Raw genomic sequence first — 19,727 nt, forward strand, 5'->3', positions numbered from 1 at the left:
CCAGCTTCCTGTAATCTCACAGTGGCCCAACCAGATGTCTCTGGGAGCACACAAGACAACTAGATACATGTCTCCTGATACCCCTCCCCTGCATCTGGCATTTTGAGGTACCTTACTTTTAAGCCTGGAGATTGTACATCTCCAGCTTGTAACCTGCAGTGGACTTTTCCTCCAGGAATCCATCCAGTCCTCTTTTAATGCCATCACCACATCCTGTGGCAAGGAGTTCCACAGACTAACAACAGAATCTTGTGCCCCCACTACATGATGCTGGATGACAGCTCCTATTATACCTCACTGTTAGCCATGGTAGCTACTAGTAATAGCTAGGAGTGGTGGGAGCTGCAATTCAGCAGTATCTGAAGGGCCATAGGTTCCAACACATGGTTTCCACTAAGGTGGTGGTAGTCATTCTGGATTATAGCACAGCAGATGTGCTCTGACCTATGTGGTGCTAGCTTTGCAGGCCACTGAAACAGTTTTTCAGGGCTTTCTATAGAAGGCCTACTTTCTGTTTGCTAATTATTTCCTCTTAAAGTCAGAATTACACACACACACACACACACACACACACACACACACACACACACACACACACACACACACACACACACACACACACACACACACACACACACACACACACACACACACACACACACACACACACACACATATCGAGATCTTGCTCACCATCTGGAATCCCAGAAAATACATTTGAGCAGTCAGATCGGTTTGCGATAGTGATTTATTGCCTCATCCTTCAGTGCCTTCTCTAAATGCTCACCTCAGCAGAGCTCAGACAGGGCTTTGTTGCTGCTTCTTGACCCTGAAATCTCAGAGGAACGATTTGCAGACAATTTGCTAATTTAAGTAGAAATGGCTGACTGATCAAGCCAAATTGAGGGATGTGCAGTGCCATTTATCACATTTAAGGCAAAGGTAGGTGATCCCAGCCAGGCTGAGATCCAGATTCCACTTTGGGCCACACTGCTACCCAGACTCCCACTGCAGAAAGAAAAGCCCAGGAAACCCCACCCCCCAAAACGTGGTGTGATCTACCACTGAAAAGGAAGCATTGTCACTTTTGTGGCTTATCTGCAATTCTTTTATACTCAATCTACCAAGTTTATATTTATATGATGGTTTCCAGGAGTAATTTTTATTTCAAATTGATTTTTAAGGTTAATTCACAATCCAAAACAAGAAATTACTCAGACTGATTGAAAATATCCTAAACCGGTTAGATCAATTAAGACAAAAACTTTCGTTTTTACATAAAAATTACCCCTGAATTTCCTGGATAACCACCAAATAAGTTTAAATGAGCCAGTGAAGTATAAAATAGCTGTGAGTAAACAGGAAAAGCTGCTGAAAGCCACATTGCTATTTTTTCAGCAATAGATTTCACCATGTTTTTTTGCCATTTAAAAAAAAGGAATACTTGGGAGTGCTTGGGGAACCACAAGAATTGACTCGGGATCATGCATCTCGTTATCTTTAGTAAATCCCTCCATTAAAAACAACTAACTATGGACATACAAACAAGAACAGCCTTTCCAATAGATTTTTCCTTGGCAACTTTTACTCCAGGTGATTCTCCAGTGAAATCATAATTGTGTGTTCATAGCACTACTCTGTTGCTATGGAAACCAGTATGATAAAACATATTTATCTGTAGAACTTCAGAGGGGTTTCAGCTCCAACTAGGGTACAGGATAGGAGAAGACTGTAAAAATCTTCAGTATTTTTCTCCTAATGCTTTTGAAATTGGGAGAAAATCTTTTATTCAGTATCTTTAATTAAATGGCTTTACATAGGCCTTGGAACAATGTAGTAATGGAGTAGTAGCATCTCCACAAAATAGCAGTATAAAAGACAGCATTTGATCCTCACTGATTTTGCATTAAATTGACAGGGAGAATCACAACCTCAACTATCTTGGATGTGTATTTTCTTCAAAAGTTTGAGCTGATAGTATCTGATGTCCCAATACTAAGCTTCCTGTGTATAATCACGTGCTGACATAAGCTCCTCTTGAACAAATATTTTTAAGTTATTCTGCTGTTCGCAGTGTTTGTTCCAGGCTGGCACATTCTGCAGACAGTCATTTAAAATGGAAAACTTTGACTCTATATGTCAGAGTATTAAATCTGATCCTCATGGACACTAGCCATGATGGTTGAGGCTAATAGTAGTTGGAGACCAACAATATCTTGACGGCTACACTAGGATTTAAACTGTGATGTAAATGATGGGGAATGAGCTGCAACGAGATATGGATGCATGCATTCCATCTCTCTACTAGTTTAGAAATCATGATTTGATATAGCTTTGATTTAATTATAATTGGAACTATTGGTGTTCCATGTGCTCACGAGGGAGGGATGCCTCTTCTTGTAGAAGATGGCAAGTATCCACAGAAATTTTTCTGGTAGTAGCATGTTAACCTAATTTGTTCACATAGTGTGCAGCACTATAACACAATCTATATATCTTAAAATAATAAATAAATCTAGGATTCCAGATATGGCCATCCATGTAGGGTGCCACAAGCTGCCACTGTTAGAAACAACTATAATTCCTGGCATCTGCAAATAAGACAGGTGGTTTGTTTTCTAGTCGAAGTAGAAAGTGATATTCCTCTTGTCATACTCAAAGGAGATAGACAGAGTTGGGGAACCTCAAGAATCTGGAACTGACTGTAACTTGTTCGTGGTATTTCAACCCATAGGTTCCAGACTTACAGTGGTGCCTCGACGTACGAACTTAATTGGTTCCGGAACTCCGGTTGTAACTCAAAATGGTCGTAAGTCGGAGCACCATTTCCCATTGAAATGCAATTACCGTTCTGGCAGAAGAAAAAAAATCACCCCAAAAAAGAAACCACTGCAAGACCCATCGGAAACGCAATTAATCCGTTCCGGCCAAAGGGGGAAAAGAAAAGAAAAGCAAGCGAAGTGTGCAAGACCCATTGAAAATGCAAAAAAAGAAAAGCAGAAAGCAAGTGAAGCAGCAAGACCCATCAGAAATGCAAAAAACCAAAGCAAAAAGCAAGCAGAGGACTATTTTAACCTTGCAAGACCCATTGGAAATGGGGGAAAAAACCCAAAAAGCAAGCAACCCCCCAAGACTCATTGGAAATGGGGGGAAACCCCAAAAGCAAGCAAAGCCCCTGAGACTCATCGGAAGTGGGGGGGAGGAACCCATAAAGCAAACAAACCCCCAAGACCCATTGTAAAACCCCCAAAAGCAAGGAACACCCCAAGACCCATCGGAAATGGGGGCGATACCACAAAACAAACCCCACAAGACCCATCACAGCACAGAAATATAACCCCCCCAGCCCAAAACCATGCTGCAAAACCCCGCCGGAACAGTTTTTAAAAAGCAGAAAGCAGCACCACACCTTACCTTACCAGGCAGTCCAAAGCCTTCTCCGATCACACTCACTCTAACCGTTGGGGTGAAAGAGCTACAAAGAAGCAGCCTCTTCGCTACCAACGGTTAGCAATTTGAATTTCCTGCCTTTTCCCCCTGCCTTTTTCTGCTCATAACTGGAAGCTCCGGTTACAAGTCAAAGCAAAATTTTGCGGTCAGAGCTGGTTGTAACTCGAAATGGTCATAAGTTGGGACATTCGTAAGTCGAGGCACCACTGTATATTGTATGCTTTGTCTGTTGTGAATATCACTTAGGAAATATAATGGCACTGTATTCCATCTTTGTGAAGTACAGTACTATGTGTGGTGCATATAGAAAAGTTTAAGCTGAAGCTCAGAATTTTCATGGATGTTATAGGAAGGATTTGTTATCTGCTTGTAAATTTTTCTGGCAGAACCAAGTGTTCTGTTCTGAAATAATTTTTTTGGACGTGTATCTGGACTATCAGTTTAAAATGCTAATATTATAGTCCACCCTTAAAACTTTTATTTCTGTGAGCAGACTCTGACTTTGAAGATGGAGACAAAAATAGCCAGGATGGCACCAGTCTGAACGATTAGGGAATGTCTCACTCCATTGCTAGTGAACTTCCAACCAGTGCACAAAAGAGTGATGTTGTTCCAGAATTTTAGAAAAGTAGAGTGTTTCAGAGAAACTTTCATGGATGGAGTTCAAAAATCGTGTGGTTGCCTTATATATGAGGTAGCTGAGTCTGACTGAATGTCCTGTCTGTCACTGCATAATTATCTTTGTGACATCTGGCATTTCCTCAGATTCCCACAGTTTCATTAAATCCCAAGGAAAGGTGACATCATGTTAACTCTTCCGATCGGATTTTTTCTAGTGGGCAACCAGAAACTGCAGGGTGAAGAGATGTAATTTTTTAAAAAGTGGCATGTGTAGAGACAGAGAGATGAGGCTATGTTTAAATAAATAAATAAATAAATATAATAAACAACTGTGTTTCGATTATCTTCCACATGTCAAAAGCATATATACTTGGGTTGTAATGGAAATAATTCTCAAGTGCCTAGATTTTTTAGATTCTATAAAGGTCCTGAATGCAGAATATATGTACTCGTACATGTGTGATTATGAATGTCATGACCTTTTGGCACAGCACACTGTTCACATTGTCTTACAGTACGCTTGCCAAGTTGGTTGGCAGTAAAATCGGAGTGTGCTTTGTTGCAGAGAAAAGTTTTGGATTTTGGAAATGCCAGGTGTCTGTGAGTCACAAAAAAGTTGGATTTCTTTAGAGACTATACAAAGGTTTCATTACTATAAAAAGACAAAATAAACATGTTTTTGCTAGGAAAATGTTCTTTAGCTATTTGTAGAGGTGATGTTCCAGGAAACTTCCATGGACTTCTTCTGTATGTTTGTGTTGATCTTGAAGGAGAGCATACTGTCAATGTCTTGGCAGAGCAGATGAGGAACATTTGAATCTATGAGACAGCAAGGTGCTGGATGCAGGATATATTTTCCCCCTTTTCATCTTTTCTATGGAAAACCATCCTATTAACTTCTTGAAATCTGACCTGTTTTTCTTTCCCCATCTGTCAAACAATAATGCCTGCCATTAATCTAGATAAAAACCAAGGAAATATTAAATTTTCTGCCATATGTTAAATTCTGAAACCTGCAAAGTACTCCAAAAATGTGTGAGTTTCCCACATTTTTTTAAACTGCAGGATTTTTTTCTTTCATGTCCTTCCTGTGCTTGTAGTTTAGCATGGTAGAACCCAGCTGTGTAATTTTAAGGCAAGAGGGACACTTTTACTGCCCAGGGTTACTTGAGAAACTCAGCTCTGTACAGTATAGTGCATTGCCTGCAGTATTCCTTGTCAGCTATGTAGTCTTGCTCTGTTCTAACCGAATGAAAAGTCCCCTGGGTTCTAGAAGGACGTTGGGCAAACAGCCTGGAATAGAGAGTGATTGGTAGTACTGTGAGGGAACAAAGAAAGGGTTTGGTACTCTGAAGTCAATTATTAGAACAGTGAATACTGGATGCCATAATCTTTGGAAGAACTAGTAAGTGCCAGTTCTGCTAAATCAAAAGGTACTACTGTAGACGGTAGGTTGCTATATCAAGATAGGCTTCCCCTAGGAGTTACAAGCTGATCACACAGGGTCTGAATTATGGGTTGAGCCTTTGTGGCTAGAACATGTTGCCCTCTATGGATAGATGTGTGGATGAGTGGGGCCAGCAACCATGGTCCACGTGAATGGTGCCCACTTGAGCAATACCATCTTGGCTCATTCAGGCTCACATGGAATTGTTTAGGCTCGATACAGTGGTGCCTCGCTTAATGACGATAATCCATTCCAGGAAAATCACCGTTAAGCGAAAACATCGTAAAGCGAAATTAAAAACCCCATTGAAACACATTGAAACCCGTTCAATGCGTTCCCATGGGGTAAAAACTCACCGTCCAGCGAAGATCCTCCATACGGTGGCCATTTTCGGTGCCTGTATAGCGAGGAACCCATCCCTAAGCACAGCAGGGAGCCATTTTAAGCACCTGGTGGCCATTTTGAAAACCTGACGATCAGCTGTTTTTGATTGTCGTAAAGCGAAAATCGGTTCCCGAAGCAGGGAACCGATCATTGCTAAGCGAAATTCCCCCATTTAGACCATCGTTTTGCGATCGCAAAAAGATTGCCGTAAAGCGGATTTGTCATAATGCAGGGCAATTGTTAAGCGGGGCACCACTGTATATACTTCTAAACATATGAACCCCTTCACTCAGTGTTTGGCCTTATAGGTCACTTGTCTTTAAGGACTTAGTAGTTTGACACATGTTAAGAAGAAAAATAATAATCACTGCAGTCCTCTACTTAATTACTGTTGTTTCCCATTGAGATGTCTTGGGATTTCACACTTGCTCATCAACCTTGCCTTCATTGTGTGAGGCTATTTATGATAGCAATAGTCCTCTTTTAAAATTGACTTTCTATATTTAAAACATGATTCATTCTTCATTAGGGTTTATCTTACCTTTTTTTAACAGACTGGCTGGGTTGATAATCTGTGATAATGAACCTTTCCTTTCTAGTTAGTCACAATCTAATTTGAAGAGAAAATAAAGTTAGTTGAAAGTATGGAGCAGGCAGATTGTCACTGGAGACAGCTTGCTCCTCTAGGCGGGTGCATTATTGCCTTCATTATTCCAAAAAACTCAGAGAATTCTACTTAGTTTACACAAAGCAAGCTGTGCTCCAGTGCTTTGTTGCCTTCAGGGTGCTTGTAGTATTTTGCCTGTGGCAAAAAATACCTCGCCCACAACTAGTGTCCTTTGTATGGTTGTACTTGTCTTCATTGGACATTAAGGCCAGAATCCTGTTGCACAAAATGGAGTGGAAGGGAATTCTTTTAAGTGTATCTGTCCCCTGTCATAGAACCAGCTGCATGATCAGTCTGGCAAACTGTGCAAGACTATGCATGCAACAGGGGGCCTCCTGGAGCAGGGAGGATGCTCATACAGTTGTTCTACCACTCTGCTTTTAAGCTATATAATACTGGCCTATGCTTTCCAACAAAATCTACTTCCACTCTTGCCATTCTGAAGTGAGAGGTTGGAGAAAACGTTCCGGCTGGTATCCCACTGGGCTTGAACATGCTGCAGAACAGTCTGTATTATGTACAGTTGCCTCTGTTCTTGCTACTGTCAAACGGAGGAATCCAGCAACCCCATATGCAAGGGGAAATCTGCAAGCCAGAGATGACGGAAGCCAATCTGTCCTTATACTCCACATATCCAATAGGATATTAGCCATTGTGGAGCTGCTGGATTGATTAAAAACCACAAATCACTGCACCAAATTGCAACATATATCTTCTCTCCTTAGGGAGCAACTAGATGAGTATTTGTCCCATTGTTGTACCATGTTTCTCACTGTCCTTTTCAATATTTATTCTGTCAGTTATATAATGTTAGTGCTAATTGCAAGTAGATACTATCTTTTTGCATCATTGTGGATTTTGTTTAGTTCAGCTGGCAGGCTTGTGGGGGTTTTTTTGTTGCTTTCCCTCTGTATTTTCCAGATGAACATATATATATTCTAGTTAGTGCTAGAGCTATAGCGCGAATTTGATACAGCACTAATTCAAATACAGTACTTACCATGTCTTGTGAATTCAATGCTATTCCACTTTCTAAACATTTTTTTAAAAGAAGGGATTTGAATGCTGTCAAAAGAGTTGGGAAGGAGGGTGTTAATGATAGAGAAGGTTGAGGGAGAAGTGGGCCTGTGGGATAGTGGACACTTGAAGTGCACCTTCCCTGAATAATTAAAAAATTCTGTGTGAACCATGACCATGATTTAAATGCCATAGTATGTTAGAGAGAATTTTCCATCAACCCGAGACGAATTTATGTGTATTCATGCTCAGTGTTGATTGTAGTGACTGGTCGGAGACTCTGATGTCATCATGAGATCATGAGACGCCCCTTTCCCAACGCCCAGAGCAGTTTGCAAGTTTAAAACATTACTGTTTCGTCAAACAAATTATGATTCAGGAAAATGGATATATAAATTGATGTGTACAGTGAGTTGAACATCTTGTTTTCATCAAAAGCAACTAGGCTTTTGCAAGCATGGCCTTAAAAATTTATAGAACCTCAGGCACTTCTTTGAGTCATCAGTAAAATTGGATTGGCTCTTCTTTTAAATTCAGTAGGCAAGATGGTCTCTCCAAATCTTGTGACTCTATCTGTTTTAGACTAGAACTCTCATCAGCCCCCACCCAGGAATTATAGATGGTGTAAACCAAAACATTTGGAAGACACCAGGCTAGGGAAAGCTGAACTAAAGAGTGGGTGTTTTTGGTTGGTTGGTTGGTTTGGGTTGGGTTTTTGTGGGTTTTGAGGGGGTGGTTTGGTTTGGTTTTGCAAACCTCTTACCTTTGCTTATAGGGAAAGTAAAGTGGCTTGAAGGAGTCAATTTCACTAACTGGGTGCACCTCTCCATTGTATGCTCAGATACTGAAATGGCTTCCAGTATGCTCAGAAGTGTCATTTTGCTGTCCTAACTTGTCTTACATTAGACAGGGGAAGTGGTCAAAACAATGATAGAATTACTAGTTGATAAAACAGAAGGTAGTCCCCAAATGGATGCCTCAGTGGATCACAAGTATACAAGCTCAGGATATGCAGTTTTGAACCAACCTCTTTTTACAGAATTGCAGGGATGTTGGCAAGTCTTTGGATCTGAGTCCAAGTCCAAGTCTTTGATACCAAGTCCGAATCTTTGGGTCCAAGTTCTTCATACCAAATCCCAGGCCCCAAGTCTGACTCCCTATTAAAATCAAGCTTCCCAAACCCCCCCAGAAAAAAGGGAGGTGTGGGTGCATTCTGAGTCACAAGTTGAGTCCAAGTACAGTGGAGCCTCAACGTACAAACATCCCTACTTACAAAAATTTCGAGTTGCGAAAAGCTCTGGCCGCAAAATTTTGGTTTGACTTGCAGCCAGAGCTTCGACTTACGAAAGGAACGGATTAAATGGTTTTCAGTGCATTCCTATGGGAAATGGTGCTTCAACTTACGAAATGTTCGAGTTGCAGCCACCATTCAATATGGATTAATTTCATAAGTCAAGGCACCACTGTAATTGAAAAAAAAAAACAAGTCAAGTCCAAGTTGAGTTGTCGGTCTGACTTTAGTTGGACTTGACAGCAAGTTCCACCTCGAGTCCCCATCCCTACAGAATTGTCTTGTTTCTCTATTCTAAGATAACATTTCTGACATGATTCTAACATCAAGAAATAAGCTTGCACCAAACTCTAGCTAGTAAAACACTTGTTCAGTAGGTCTTGTCCTTTTCTACCACCCTGACATAAAACTATGTCACCACCGTAAGGGGTCTTGGCAACCCAAGAATAAGCAGGCAGCAAGAACAAAGAGGTGGACCTGCCAGCCATCCCACAGCTAAGGGAGCAAGTGAGTGGCCGGGAGGGCTGCTATAGCAAGGTGAGCCTGGTGGCTTCAAAAGTCAAGGCAAAAAAGAGACAGGAGCAACAGGCCCCATCATAATGGGTGGATGAGTAGTCCAGATAGGCGGGGCATAAATCAAATAAATGAATGAATGAATGAATGAATGAATGAATGAATGAATGAATGAATGAATGAATGAATGAATGAATGAATGATGCAGTTTGCCGCTCTTGGTGTCCTGCCACCTCAGTTAGCTGCTTGACTTTGACTAATGATAGGCCTGCACCTGTAGATATTTGCATTGATTGTTCACACTGCAAAGACCAGGAGAAGCCATACACCACACCTGAGATCTCTCTTTTTTATGTTATGTCTTAGTTGATACATATCAAGGATGATTCTGTTCTAATTATGGTGTATTTTCCAGATGAAAGATCTATATAAGTAATAAGATTCTGTATAAAGTAGCACACTGATTGTTATTTGTGTCATAATCAATATTAACAACAGTCTTTATTTTCAAGGTGATAATCCAGATTATCCCCACTTGTTGCATGGAACATAATCACAGTAATAGAACATAAGGCAATTTATAAACAAAACAAAACACATATCTGATGTTATTCATTTTCTAACAAAGTTTCCTAATGGAACTCTATTGCTTTTCAAAGGTGGAACTCTGTATATTAGCTTTTTCAAATTACACTTTTCTGCATATGTGTGTGTGTGCTTCCGTCGGTGCTAAAGCATAGTCCCCAACCTTTTAAACACCAGGGATCAGTTTCGTTGAAGACCATTCCCCCAAGGGCTGGGTGGATGGCGGGCGGGGGTGCATGTGTGCGGGGGACAATGTGTGCATACATCTGTGCATGGGTGTATGGGGGCCAGGGGCATCTGTGGGGGGCCGGGTAGGGGTGTGTGTGTGTGTGTGTGCAGGGGCGGGAGTGTGCAGGTGTACACAAATGTTCCTTCAGCCCTCTAAGATCTGTCTCGGCGGCCCAGTCTTTCAAAGGCCATGGACCGGGACTGGTCTGCGGCCCAGGGATTGGGGAATGTGGCGTCCGCCCAGGTTATGAATATTAATGTGCTATCTGCATGGACCAAGGAGAGCGCTGGAGTCAGGGGATTAAAGAGTCTCTGCAGGGGGAGGAGAGAATTAGATTGGAGATTAGAGATTTGGAGATTAGAGGGTTGACGGTTGAGTGTGTATGAAGTAGAATGTTTTGTTAAGAGTTAACAACACTGCTTATACCTTCATCACCTGTAATAATAAACAATTTCTATTTGGTTCTTTTTAAAATGACACATTGCCTGGACCTCTGTGATTAATAATAAACAATGTTGATATAATCAACTGGTGGCAGCGACATGAGACGTAACTTGTGCTCTGTGATTGGTGAAACAATCAAGGGACAGAAGGGAACGTGACAGGGACCCCTGTCCTAAAGGAACACTGTCAGTCTTAAAGGAAGCCAATGCAACTAAAATGATCAACTGCACTTAAAAAAGTGAAATTAGTGATTTTATCTCAGATATATGTGTTTGTGTGTACAGACTATAAATTTTTTTCTGTGAGTTTGTGTGTTACTGAAATATTTTCAGATAAGATTGCATTTAGATTACTGTAATTGACAGTATGATAACACAAATTTCCTTATTTTTAAAAATGCTGAACCGATTTAGAATTTTATGAAAGTGCAGCTATCTGTTTCACTAATGTTTTAGGTATACAATTATTGTGTGTGTTCCTATTCTCATTAACTGTCTTCTAACTGTTGTTTTTGTTCATCTCTGTATCTAATACTTTAGGCACGGAGGAAGGAGGTTTTCATCCAGGAACGGTATGGGAGATTTAATCTTAGTGACCCATTTCTGGCTTTGCAACGAGACTATGAAGCAGGTGCTGGTGATAAAGACAAGAAATCCATCTGTACCAACCCGCTCTCCATTTTAGAAGCTGTTATGGCTCACTGCAGAAAAATGCAGGAGAGGATGGCAGCTCAGTTGATTGCAGCAGAAAACAGGCAAAAAAAGGTACCATCTGTAATTTTTCCCCTGTTTTTCCTTTCTGCCTTCTAATTGATCAATCCTTATTCTAAACAAATTAATGCCTTCCACTTGTATAATTTTTACAGGGTTTTTTGTGTGTGGTTCTAAAGCACTTGAGATTTTTTTTTTTGTCATTGGCAGTGAACTGCTGATTGATGGTTTGCAGCCTTTTACAATGAAGTGTTTATTTTATTTACAGAATTGTAATATTCATGACACAGTAATGACAACAGTAATTGTAATAAATAAGAACATAAAGTTGCCCCATTGGTGCCACACGTGTAAGGTCCTGAGTGCTTTACATACACAGTTTCGCTTTTTTGTTGTTGATTTTCTCAAATCCTCACAACAGTTGAATTAAATAGATCAGTATTCGAGATGGGGGTATTTGTATTCATATATGAATATATATGAATACAAATATCCCTGCACAGCTGGAGCTCATGAGGATCCAGCCCCTGGGGCCGGGACCATCCACTCATGCATCCTGTGGCGGCAGGGGCCCCTCTCTTCCTTCCAATTGCTCCGGAGCGTTGCTTGGCTAGCCACTCGGCAGGCTTGCAGGGAGACTCGTCCTCCCTCCCTCTGCCAGGAGTGGCTAGACGACCAGGAAGAGAATGGCGCTCAGGAGCGATTGGAAGGAGGAGCATGGGGCCAGTGGCAGCCGCAGACGTGTGAGTGGACCCTCGTTAACTCCAGCTGTGTGGGGATGTTTGTATTCAAATACGAATGCCCCCATCTCTAACCAGTATCTTTCTCACCACATTGCAGAAGTGGGAATGAGACTGAGAGGAAAAGAATGACTTGCCTTCTTGTGCTGCAGGTAAAATTTGAACTTGGCACTCCCTATTTTTATAGCTGTTTCTGAGATACAGAACTGAGAGTTATTGGGGGTTTTTTACCACAGTAAATGTTAACAAAATTTAAATACATTTTTGAAGTATTTGTATCAGCTACACCTGTTTTAAATTGTATGCATTAAGTATGTTTGTGTGCTTTTTCAGATGTTTGCATTTTTTGATGCATATATTTGTTTTTGCTTGCATTGTGTGGACATCAAGACTACAAATAACATTCAGGTCTGTGTTTTGTTCTGGCAGGTAGATAAATTGGATATATTTGGACTAAAACAAGCTGAAACAAATGTCTGAGCCGTCTAGGCCTCAGCCTCTGAAGGTGCCGTGTTATTCTAGGTCAGAATTGTAAAGAGGTAGGCAGGATTATTGGAGCATAGGAATAACTTCCAGCAGCACATAGTAAAATATCTCATTCAATGATAGCATGTTACTTCTACAACAGGATTTTATCTGCGGAAAGATCACAAGAGGCTTTGGGGTCATGTGTTTCTTACCCAGAAAACTGACTTCACAAATTGGGGAGTTTCTATTCAGATTTTGATCTTTTTATGATATGGGTTTGACAAAGAGAAGGGAGGGATAATTTGTAACCCAAGTGCGGTCCTGATCTCTACTGGATACAGGCCTCCAGCGTCTGAAGAAATGAAAAACTTACTTTGAGCCCAGAGTGCTTGCAAAGACACCCTTGATAGGGTAGCAGTTTTAATGCATTATTTTGATTAATCAATTTAAAATGTTTAATTGCCTAGAAAGGTGTCATTTTATTTGAGTACTACTAGATTCCAAGATACAGCATACTTTTACCAGAGCAGCTGAAGAAGATGGAAACCAGAACGTTTTGCTTAAATATTTCTACAGTATTTGTAAATCACATTGAGGTGTGTGTACGTCTCTGTGTGTGTATCAGTGTGATATATATGTGATTAATTGCAGCCCTCAAATGGATCCAGAAAAGCATTGACTGAAGTGCTGTTTAGTTCTAATTATCCGTTTATGCACTTTTAGTACAAGCGTAAATGGTTATTTTAAATAAGACATTTTCTCTCTCCTCACATATAAGAGGAATACCTCATCTAAAAATCTATCTGCTGCAGCAGAGATGTGCATCAGCTTAATCTGGGATGAGTGATGTACAACCCGTAGGTTGTGCGGAACCCCAAGGTCCTTTTGCTACCCCATAGCCCCTCCCGGCTGTGCTGCAAAAAGCTATTTTAAAACAGGCAAGGAATATGTGTTGTGAATGGTCTTAGCAGCTCACCAGCTAAATTCATGAGTAAGCTGGGAAACGAAAACAAACATTTCCTGATTGTCTTCTCAGCTTTTTGCAGTTTGCTGAAGGAATTCAGCATGAAGGTAGCGGTGGATGCAGCCGACAGCAGGGGACGGGGGGCTGAATCTGTATCTTCTACAGTTGTCCACCCCAATCTAATTCAAAGAAAGCATGCTCATGCTGTAGAAATAGTGCTTTTATCTTTGTACAGAATTTTGCAGATTTGATTGATAAACTGACTGACTAAACTCCATATGCTTAAACAAATAAAATGTCTCCAGTTGGGTCACAGCCCTACTTACATCTCAGGAACAGCATTTGGATGCTCAGATGTCAGCATAGTAGCCACTCTCTAGTCGTGGGTGAGAGCATATCTTTATGAGAAGCTAAGAACTAACAATAGCACAGTGTATACAATATAACCACTGATCGTGGGCAACTCCATGTAATTAAATCAGTTGCATGACACCTGACACCAAACTTTCTTTGGATTTTATTTACATACTTTGCATTTTGCCAAGTAATTAAAGATAAACATGCCTCTTGCGGTGATCCGTGTTGCTTGCAGACAGCTGTGTTGCAACACTACAAGGAAGGCGAAGCAACGAGTGGGTTCACTTCTGAACAACAATGTTCTAACGAGTTTTTTGAATCAGAATGAGGGAGAACAAATGAGTTTAACTAGTTTTCAGTCAGAAGGAGGGAGGGGAGGGGGAGGGAAAGAGCATGTAGTTTTTATTTTGCAAATAGTGAAGATAGGAATGCTGAGTCTTGGTCACCTTAATGGAAGGCCATGTAGGGGATAATAGGTTAATATTAGAACAGGATTGGGTTCAGATAGGATGCCTGGACCGAATAGGATGGGGAAGTGAGATGTTGTGGTAGGCAAGATTAAGTCCAGGCCCCTCACATCACTTTTCCGCAACTGTTCCTCACCATGGGTAATGCTAGCCATCCCCCATGGTTGTTCTAGTTTAGAGCATCCGTGAAAGGATTTTGTTTGGGGAAAAGTTACACTTGATGGGCATGGAAATTGACAACCAGGATTGAAGAATAGAAAGGAAGAAGCACAGTGAAAGGTCGGAACATGCAGATTGAAAGGTAAGTAATTAGTCAGATTAGTTGAAGAGTAAGGCAGAAGCCCCTTCGCAGATTGCTGCCTTATCGTGGCAAAGGGGCTAGAGTAATTCAGAGAAGCTATGGGCTAAGCCGTGCAGGGACACCGAAGATGGACAAGTCATAGTGGAGAATTCTGACTAAACGCAATGCACCTGGACCAGGAACTAGGAAGCCACTCCAGTATCTCTGCCAAGAAAACCCCATGAACAGAAACAAAAGGCAAAAAGATATGACGCTGGAAGATGAGCCTCTCAGGTCGGAAGGCATCCAACATGCTACTGAGGAAGAGCGGAGGACAAGTAGCTCCAGAGCTAATGAAGTGGCTGGGCCAAAGCCAAAAGGACGCTCAGCTGTGGACACGCCTGGAAGTGAAAGGAAAGTTCAATGCTGCAAAGAAAAATACTGCATAGGAACCTGGAATGTAAGATCTATGAACCTTGGTAAGCTGGATGTAGTCAAACAAGAGATGGCAAGAATAAACATTGACACCCTAGGCGTCGGTGAACTAAAATGGACAGGAATGGGTGAATTCAATTCAGACAATTATCATATCTACTATTGTGGACAAGAATCCCGTAGAAGAAATGGAGTAGCCCTCATAGTCAACAAAAGAGTGGGAAGAGCTGTACTGTGATACAATCTCAAAAATGATGGAATAATTTCAATACGAAACCAAAGCAGACCTTTCAACATCACCATAATCCAAGTTAATGCACCTACCACCGATGCTGAAGAGGATGAAATTGACTAGTTCTATGAAGCCCTATAACACCTTCTAGAACTGACACCAAAGAAAGATGTTTTTGTCATTATAGGGGATTGGAATGCTAAAGTAGGGAATCAAGAGATAAAAGAAACAACAGGTAGGTTTGGCCTTGGAGTTCAAAACGAAGCAGGGCAAAGGCTAATAGAGTTTTGTCAACAGAACAAGCTGGTCATCACAAACACTCTTTTCCAACAACACAAGAGGCGACTACACATGGACATCACCATACCGAAATCAGATTGATTATGTTCTCTGCATCCAAAGATGGAGGAGCTCTATACAGTAAGCAAAAACATAACCTGGAGCTGATTGTGGCTCTGATCATTAGTTTCCTATAGCAAAACCCAAGCTTAAACTGAAGAAAGTAGGAAAAGCCACTAGGCTATTCAGGTGTAATCTAAACCAAATCCCTTATGAAAACACAGTGAAAGTGAAGAACAGATTTAAGGAACTAGATTTGGTGGACAGAGTGCCTGAAGAACTATGGATGGAGGCTCGTAACGTTGTACAGGAGGCAGCAACAAAAACCATCTCAAAGAAAAGGAAATGCAAAAAAGCAAAGTGGCTGTCCAACAAAGCCTTACTAATAGCAGAGAACAAAAGGCAAACAAAATGCAGGGGAGATAGGGAGAGTTACAGAAAATGGAATGCTGAAGGACAAAAATGGTAGGGACGTAACAGAAGCAGAAGACCTCAAGAAGAGGTGGCAAGATTACACAGAGGAATTATACCAGAAAGATCTGGATATCCCGGACAACCCAGATGGTGTGGTTGCTGACCTTGAGCCAGACATCCTGGAGAGTGAAGTCAAGTGAGCCTTAGAAAGCATGACTAACAACAAGGCCAGTGAAGGTGATGGCATTCCAGTGGAACTATTTAAAATCTTAAAACATGACACAGTTAATGTGCTACATTCAATGTGCAAGCAAATTTGGAAAACTCAGCAGTGGCCAGAGGATTGGAAAAGATCAGTCTACATCCCAATCCCAAAGAAGGGCAGTGCCAAAGAATGCTCCAACTACCGTACAATTGCACTCATTTCCCACGCTAGCAAGGCTATGCTCAAACTCCTACAAGGTAGGCTTCAGCAGTATGTAGACAGAGAACTTCCAGAAGTACAAGCTGGATTTCGAAGCGGCAGGGGAACTAGAGACCAAATTGCTAACATGCGCTGGATCATGGAGAAAGCCAGAGAATTTTAGAAAAACATCTACATCTGCTTCATTGACTACACAAAAGCCTTTGATTGTGTGGACCAGAGCAAACTATGGCAAGTCCTTAAAGAAATGGGAGTGCCTGACCACCTTATCTATCTCCTGAGATATCTATATGTGGGCCAGGAAGCAAGAATTAGAACTAGATATGGGAAAACTGATTGGTTCATAATTAGGAAAGGAGTACAACAAGGCTGTATATTGTCCCCCTGCTTATTTAACTTATATCCAGAATACATCATGCGAAAGGATGGACTGCAGGAATCCTAAACCGGAATTAAGATTGCTGGAAGAAATATCAACAACCTCCGATATGCAGATGATACCACTCTGATGGCAGAAAGTGAAGAGGAATTAAAGAACCTCATAATGAGGGTGAAAGAGGAGAGCACAAAAAATGGCCTGAAGCTCAACATCAAAAAGACTAAGATAATGGCCACTGGTCCCATCACCTCCTGGCAAATAGAAGGGGAAGATATGGAGGCAGTGACAGATTTTACTTTCTTGGGCTCCATGATCACTGCAGATGGTGACAGCAGCCACGAAATTAAAAGACGCCTGCTTCTTGGGAGGAAGGTGATGACAAACCTAGACAGCATCTTAAAAAGCAGAGACATCACCTTGCCAAAAAAGGTCCGCATAATCAAAGCTATGGTCTTTCCAGTGGCAATGTATGGAAGTGAGAGCTGGACGATAAAGAAGGCTGACTGCTGAAGAATTGATGCTTTTATATTGGGGTGCTGGAGGAGACTTTTGAGAGTCCCCTGGAGTGAAAGGAGATCAAACCTATCTGTTCTGAAGGAATTCTACCCTGAATGTTCACTGTAAGGACAGATCCTGAAGCTGAGGCTCCAATACTTTGGCCATCTCATGAGAAGAGAAGACTCCCTAGAAAGGACCCTGATGTTGGGAAAGTGTGAAGGCAAGAGGAGAAGTGGACGACAGAGGACGAGATGGTTGGATAGCAACATCGAAGCTACCAACATGAATTTGACCAAACTCTGGGAGGCATTGGAAGACAGGAGGGCCTGGCATGCTCTGGTCCATAGGGTCATGAAGACTAAACAACAACAAAGGCAGAAACATTACAAGACACATTAGCAAATGGAGGAAATGGCTAGCTATTGGTTTGACAAATATCAAGGCCAGTGATGCTTTTAATAGAGCCTACTAAGTAGTATAACCTGTCAAGTACATCTGTGGTGCCTTTGAATATATGCATTATTTAAGGTCCTCACCATTTTTTTAAAATTGGACTTCACAAGGAAAAAGAGCATTCTTGGTGCAGTGATGTAGATAGTAAATTCATGGGCTCCAAAGTGCTTCCATCTGTTGATATGCCATCACTTTAACTTGCATAATGATTTTCTCTTCTATTGGTGTTAATCGATGGGAAACTGAGAAATAAAGTAGAGGGGGAGAGGATGACATACTCATACTTACCCACAACACTCAGTGAGTAGTAGTCCCCTATTGGCCACCATAGGATTTTTCTATAAATATTTCAAAAGTTTTAGGTTCTGCCTTCTAGGTTCTGACTTACCGCTGGATTCATAAGCTTTAGAATGTGATTTAGCTGATTGATGTGTTTGAAGTTACCATAAATGTTTTTGTAGGAATCTTGACAAACATGACTAGAAAAGTATAAAAATAAATAGACAAGATTGAGCTGCAACAGGCCGGATGATAACCAGCCATTTCCCTCACACCACCAATCCTCAATTGCCATTTTATCTTTTTCTGCACAGAGGGCCACTTGCTGCTCTTTGCACAGAAAAGGGAGACTCCACTAGCCTTTGGAGGAGTCGACCCTAGGTGAGTTACATGCATCATATGATGCTGAGGCAAACTGACTTACTGGGTTGCAAGATGACTTAATTCCTGCATCATGTCTCCAATCATGGAAAACAAAGACGTGAACCAATCTCAGGAATTTTCTTGGAGGCCAAGCCTGAGTCCCAGGTGACTTTGCTCCCAAATGAGGAAGCGGAAGGTGGAGTGAAGCTAAGTAAGACACAGCAGCAATTCATTTGCTGTGTTGTGTTCTATCTCGAGGAGGGAGTTTAATGTTTTACCTGAGGCCCTCTGGATGGTCCTGGCCTGTTGGGCTGTATTTAGCTTATGGGCCATGCTTTACATATCCCTGTCTTAAGATCATCTTCAGAAGTTGTTCCCCATATGTTCCTCCTAAATGAAGTATGGCACTTAGCAATTAGCAGTTGGAAAGGAGACTCTCTGCCTTCCAACCTTTGCTTTCTATATACTATGATATTTTCAGGTCCATAAAAGGGCTTTTAATTTTTTCCATGCTTTTCTACCTTAAAATAGTTCATGTATTTAAAGTTCACTGCTCTCTTGTCTCTCATTGCTGCTTTTATTTTTGTTTTGTGCTCTTGCTGGTTGTATTGCTATTTCAGACTTTATTTTGACATTTGAATGCTTTTTATTTTTCCTCTAAAACAAGTCGAGAATTCTCAGTAATTGGGTGCTAGGTAAAAAAATTAACACACTCAATTGCATTTGATTGATTAAACTCTCTTTTAATCAGACAGCGTCACTTCTTCTCCTCCAAGCAATCTTTTAAGAAGAAACCCATGGCAGGAATTTCACCTAGTATTTTTCCAGCTCTTCTCACACATCTAAGTACCATTTTGTAGATTTGCATTTTTGGACGTGCAGGTTTATTCTTTTTCACTTCAACATCCATTTTATTTCTATTAAATACAAAAGGAATTTTATTTTGAGTGGGTGTTGAAGACAGCAGAACTGCTGTCAATTTCTTCTTTAAAACCTGCTAAGCTTTCAAAGCAGAAGCTGTCTTATTAGAAGAGAGCCAAGAGGGAATACACACAAACAACAAGGGGAAAATCCCTAGGAGGAGCTGTCCAGCAGGCTATCATTTTTCCTCAGGATTGGAGAAAGGAGACAGAATGCTATTGGTGAACAGCAGGCCAACCAGAAGTCACTGCCCTGTAATGACTCTCCTTTCGCTAGCAACCAAGGCCAAATTTGAGCCACTGACCTAGAGCTGAAATGCTCCATATCCTGTTACCAATCCTCTGGGGCCATCTGGT

The 19,727-nt window shown here is 41.2% G+C and overlaps 1 protein-coding gene across 4 annotated transcripts in view; it reads left to right on the plus strand.

The window, feature by feature from the left end:
- The window catches only part of CTTNBP2 (cortactin binding protein 2), a 132,011-nt gene that overhangs the window by 33,929 nt on the left and 78,355 nt on the right, over positions 1-19,727 (plus strand). For 3 of the 4 annotated variants that reach the window (XR_012087413.2, XM_073000529.2, XM_073000530.2), the window contains exon 3: positions 11,188-11,412. Coding sequence is in view for 3 of the 4 variants with exons in the window: in XM_073000529.2 (XP_072856630.2) it covers positions 11,188-11,412 (225 nt within the window). In the remaining variant the exon portion in view is untranslated. Of the gene's footprint in view, positions 1-11,187; positions 11,413-12,059; positions 12,251-19,727 lie in introns of those variants that run through there. The other variant, XM_073000532.2, reaches the window with a different exon arrangement.

Source organism: Pogona vitticeps, chromosome 5 (assembly GCF_051106095.1).
Source record: "Pogona vitticeps strain Pit_001003342236 chromosome 5, PviZW2.1, whole genome shotgun sequence".
Lineage (NCBI taxonomy): Eukaryota > Metazoa > Chordata > Lepidosauria > Squamata > Agamidae > Pogona > Pogona vitticeps.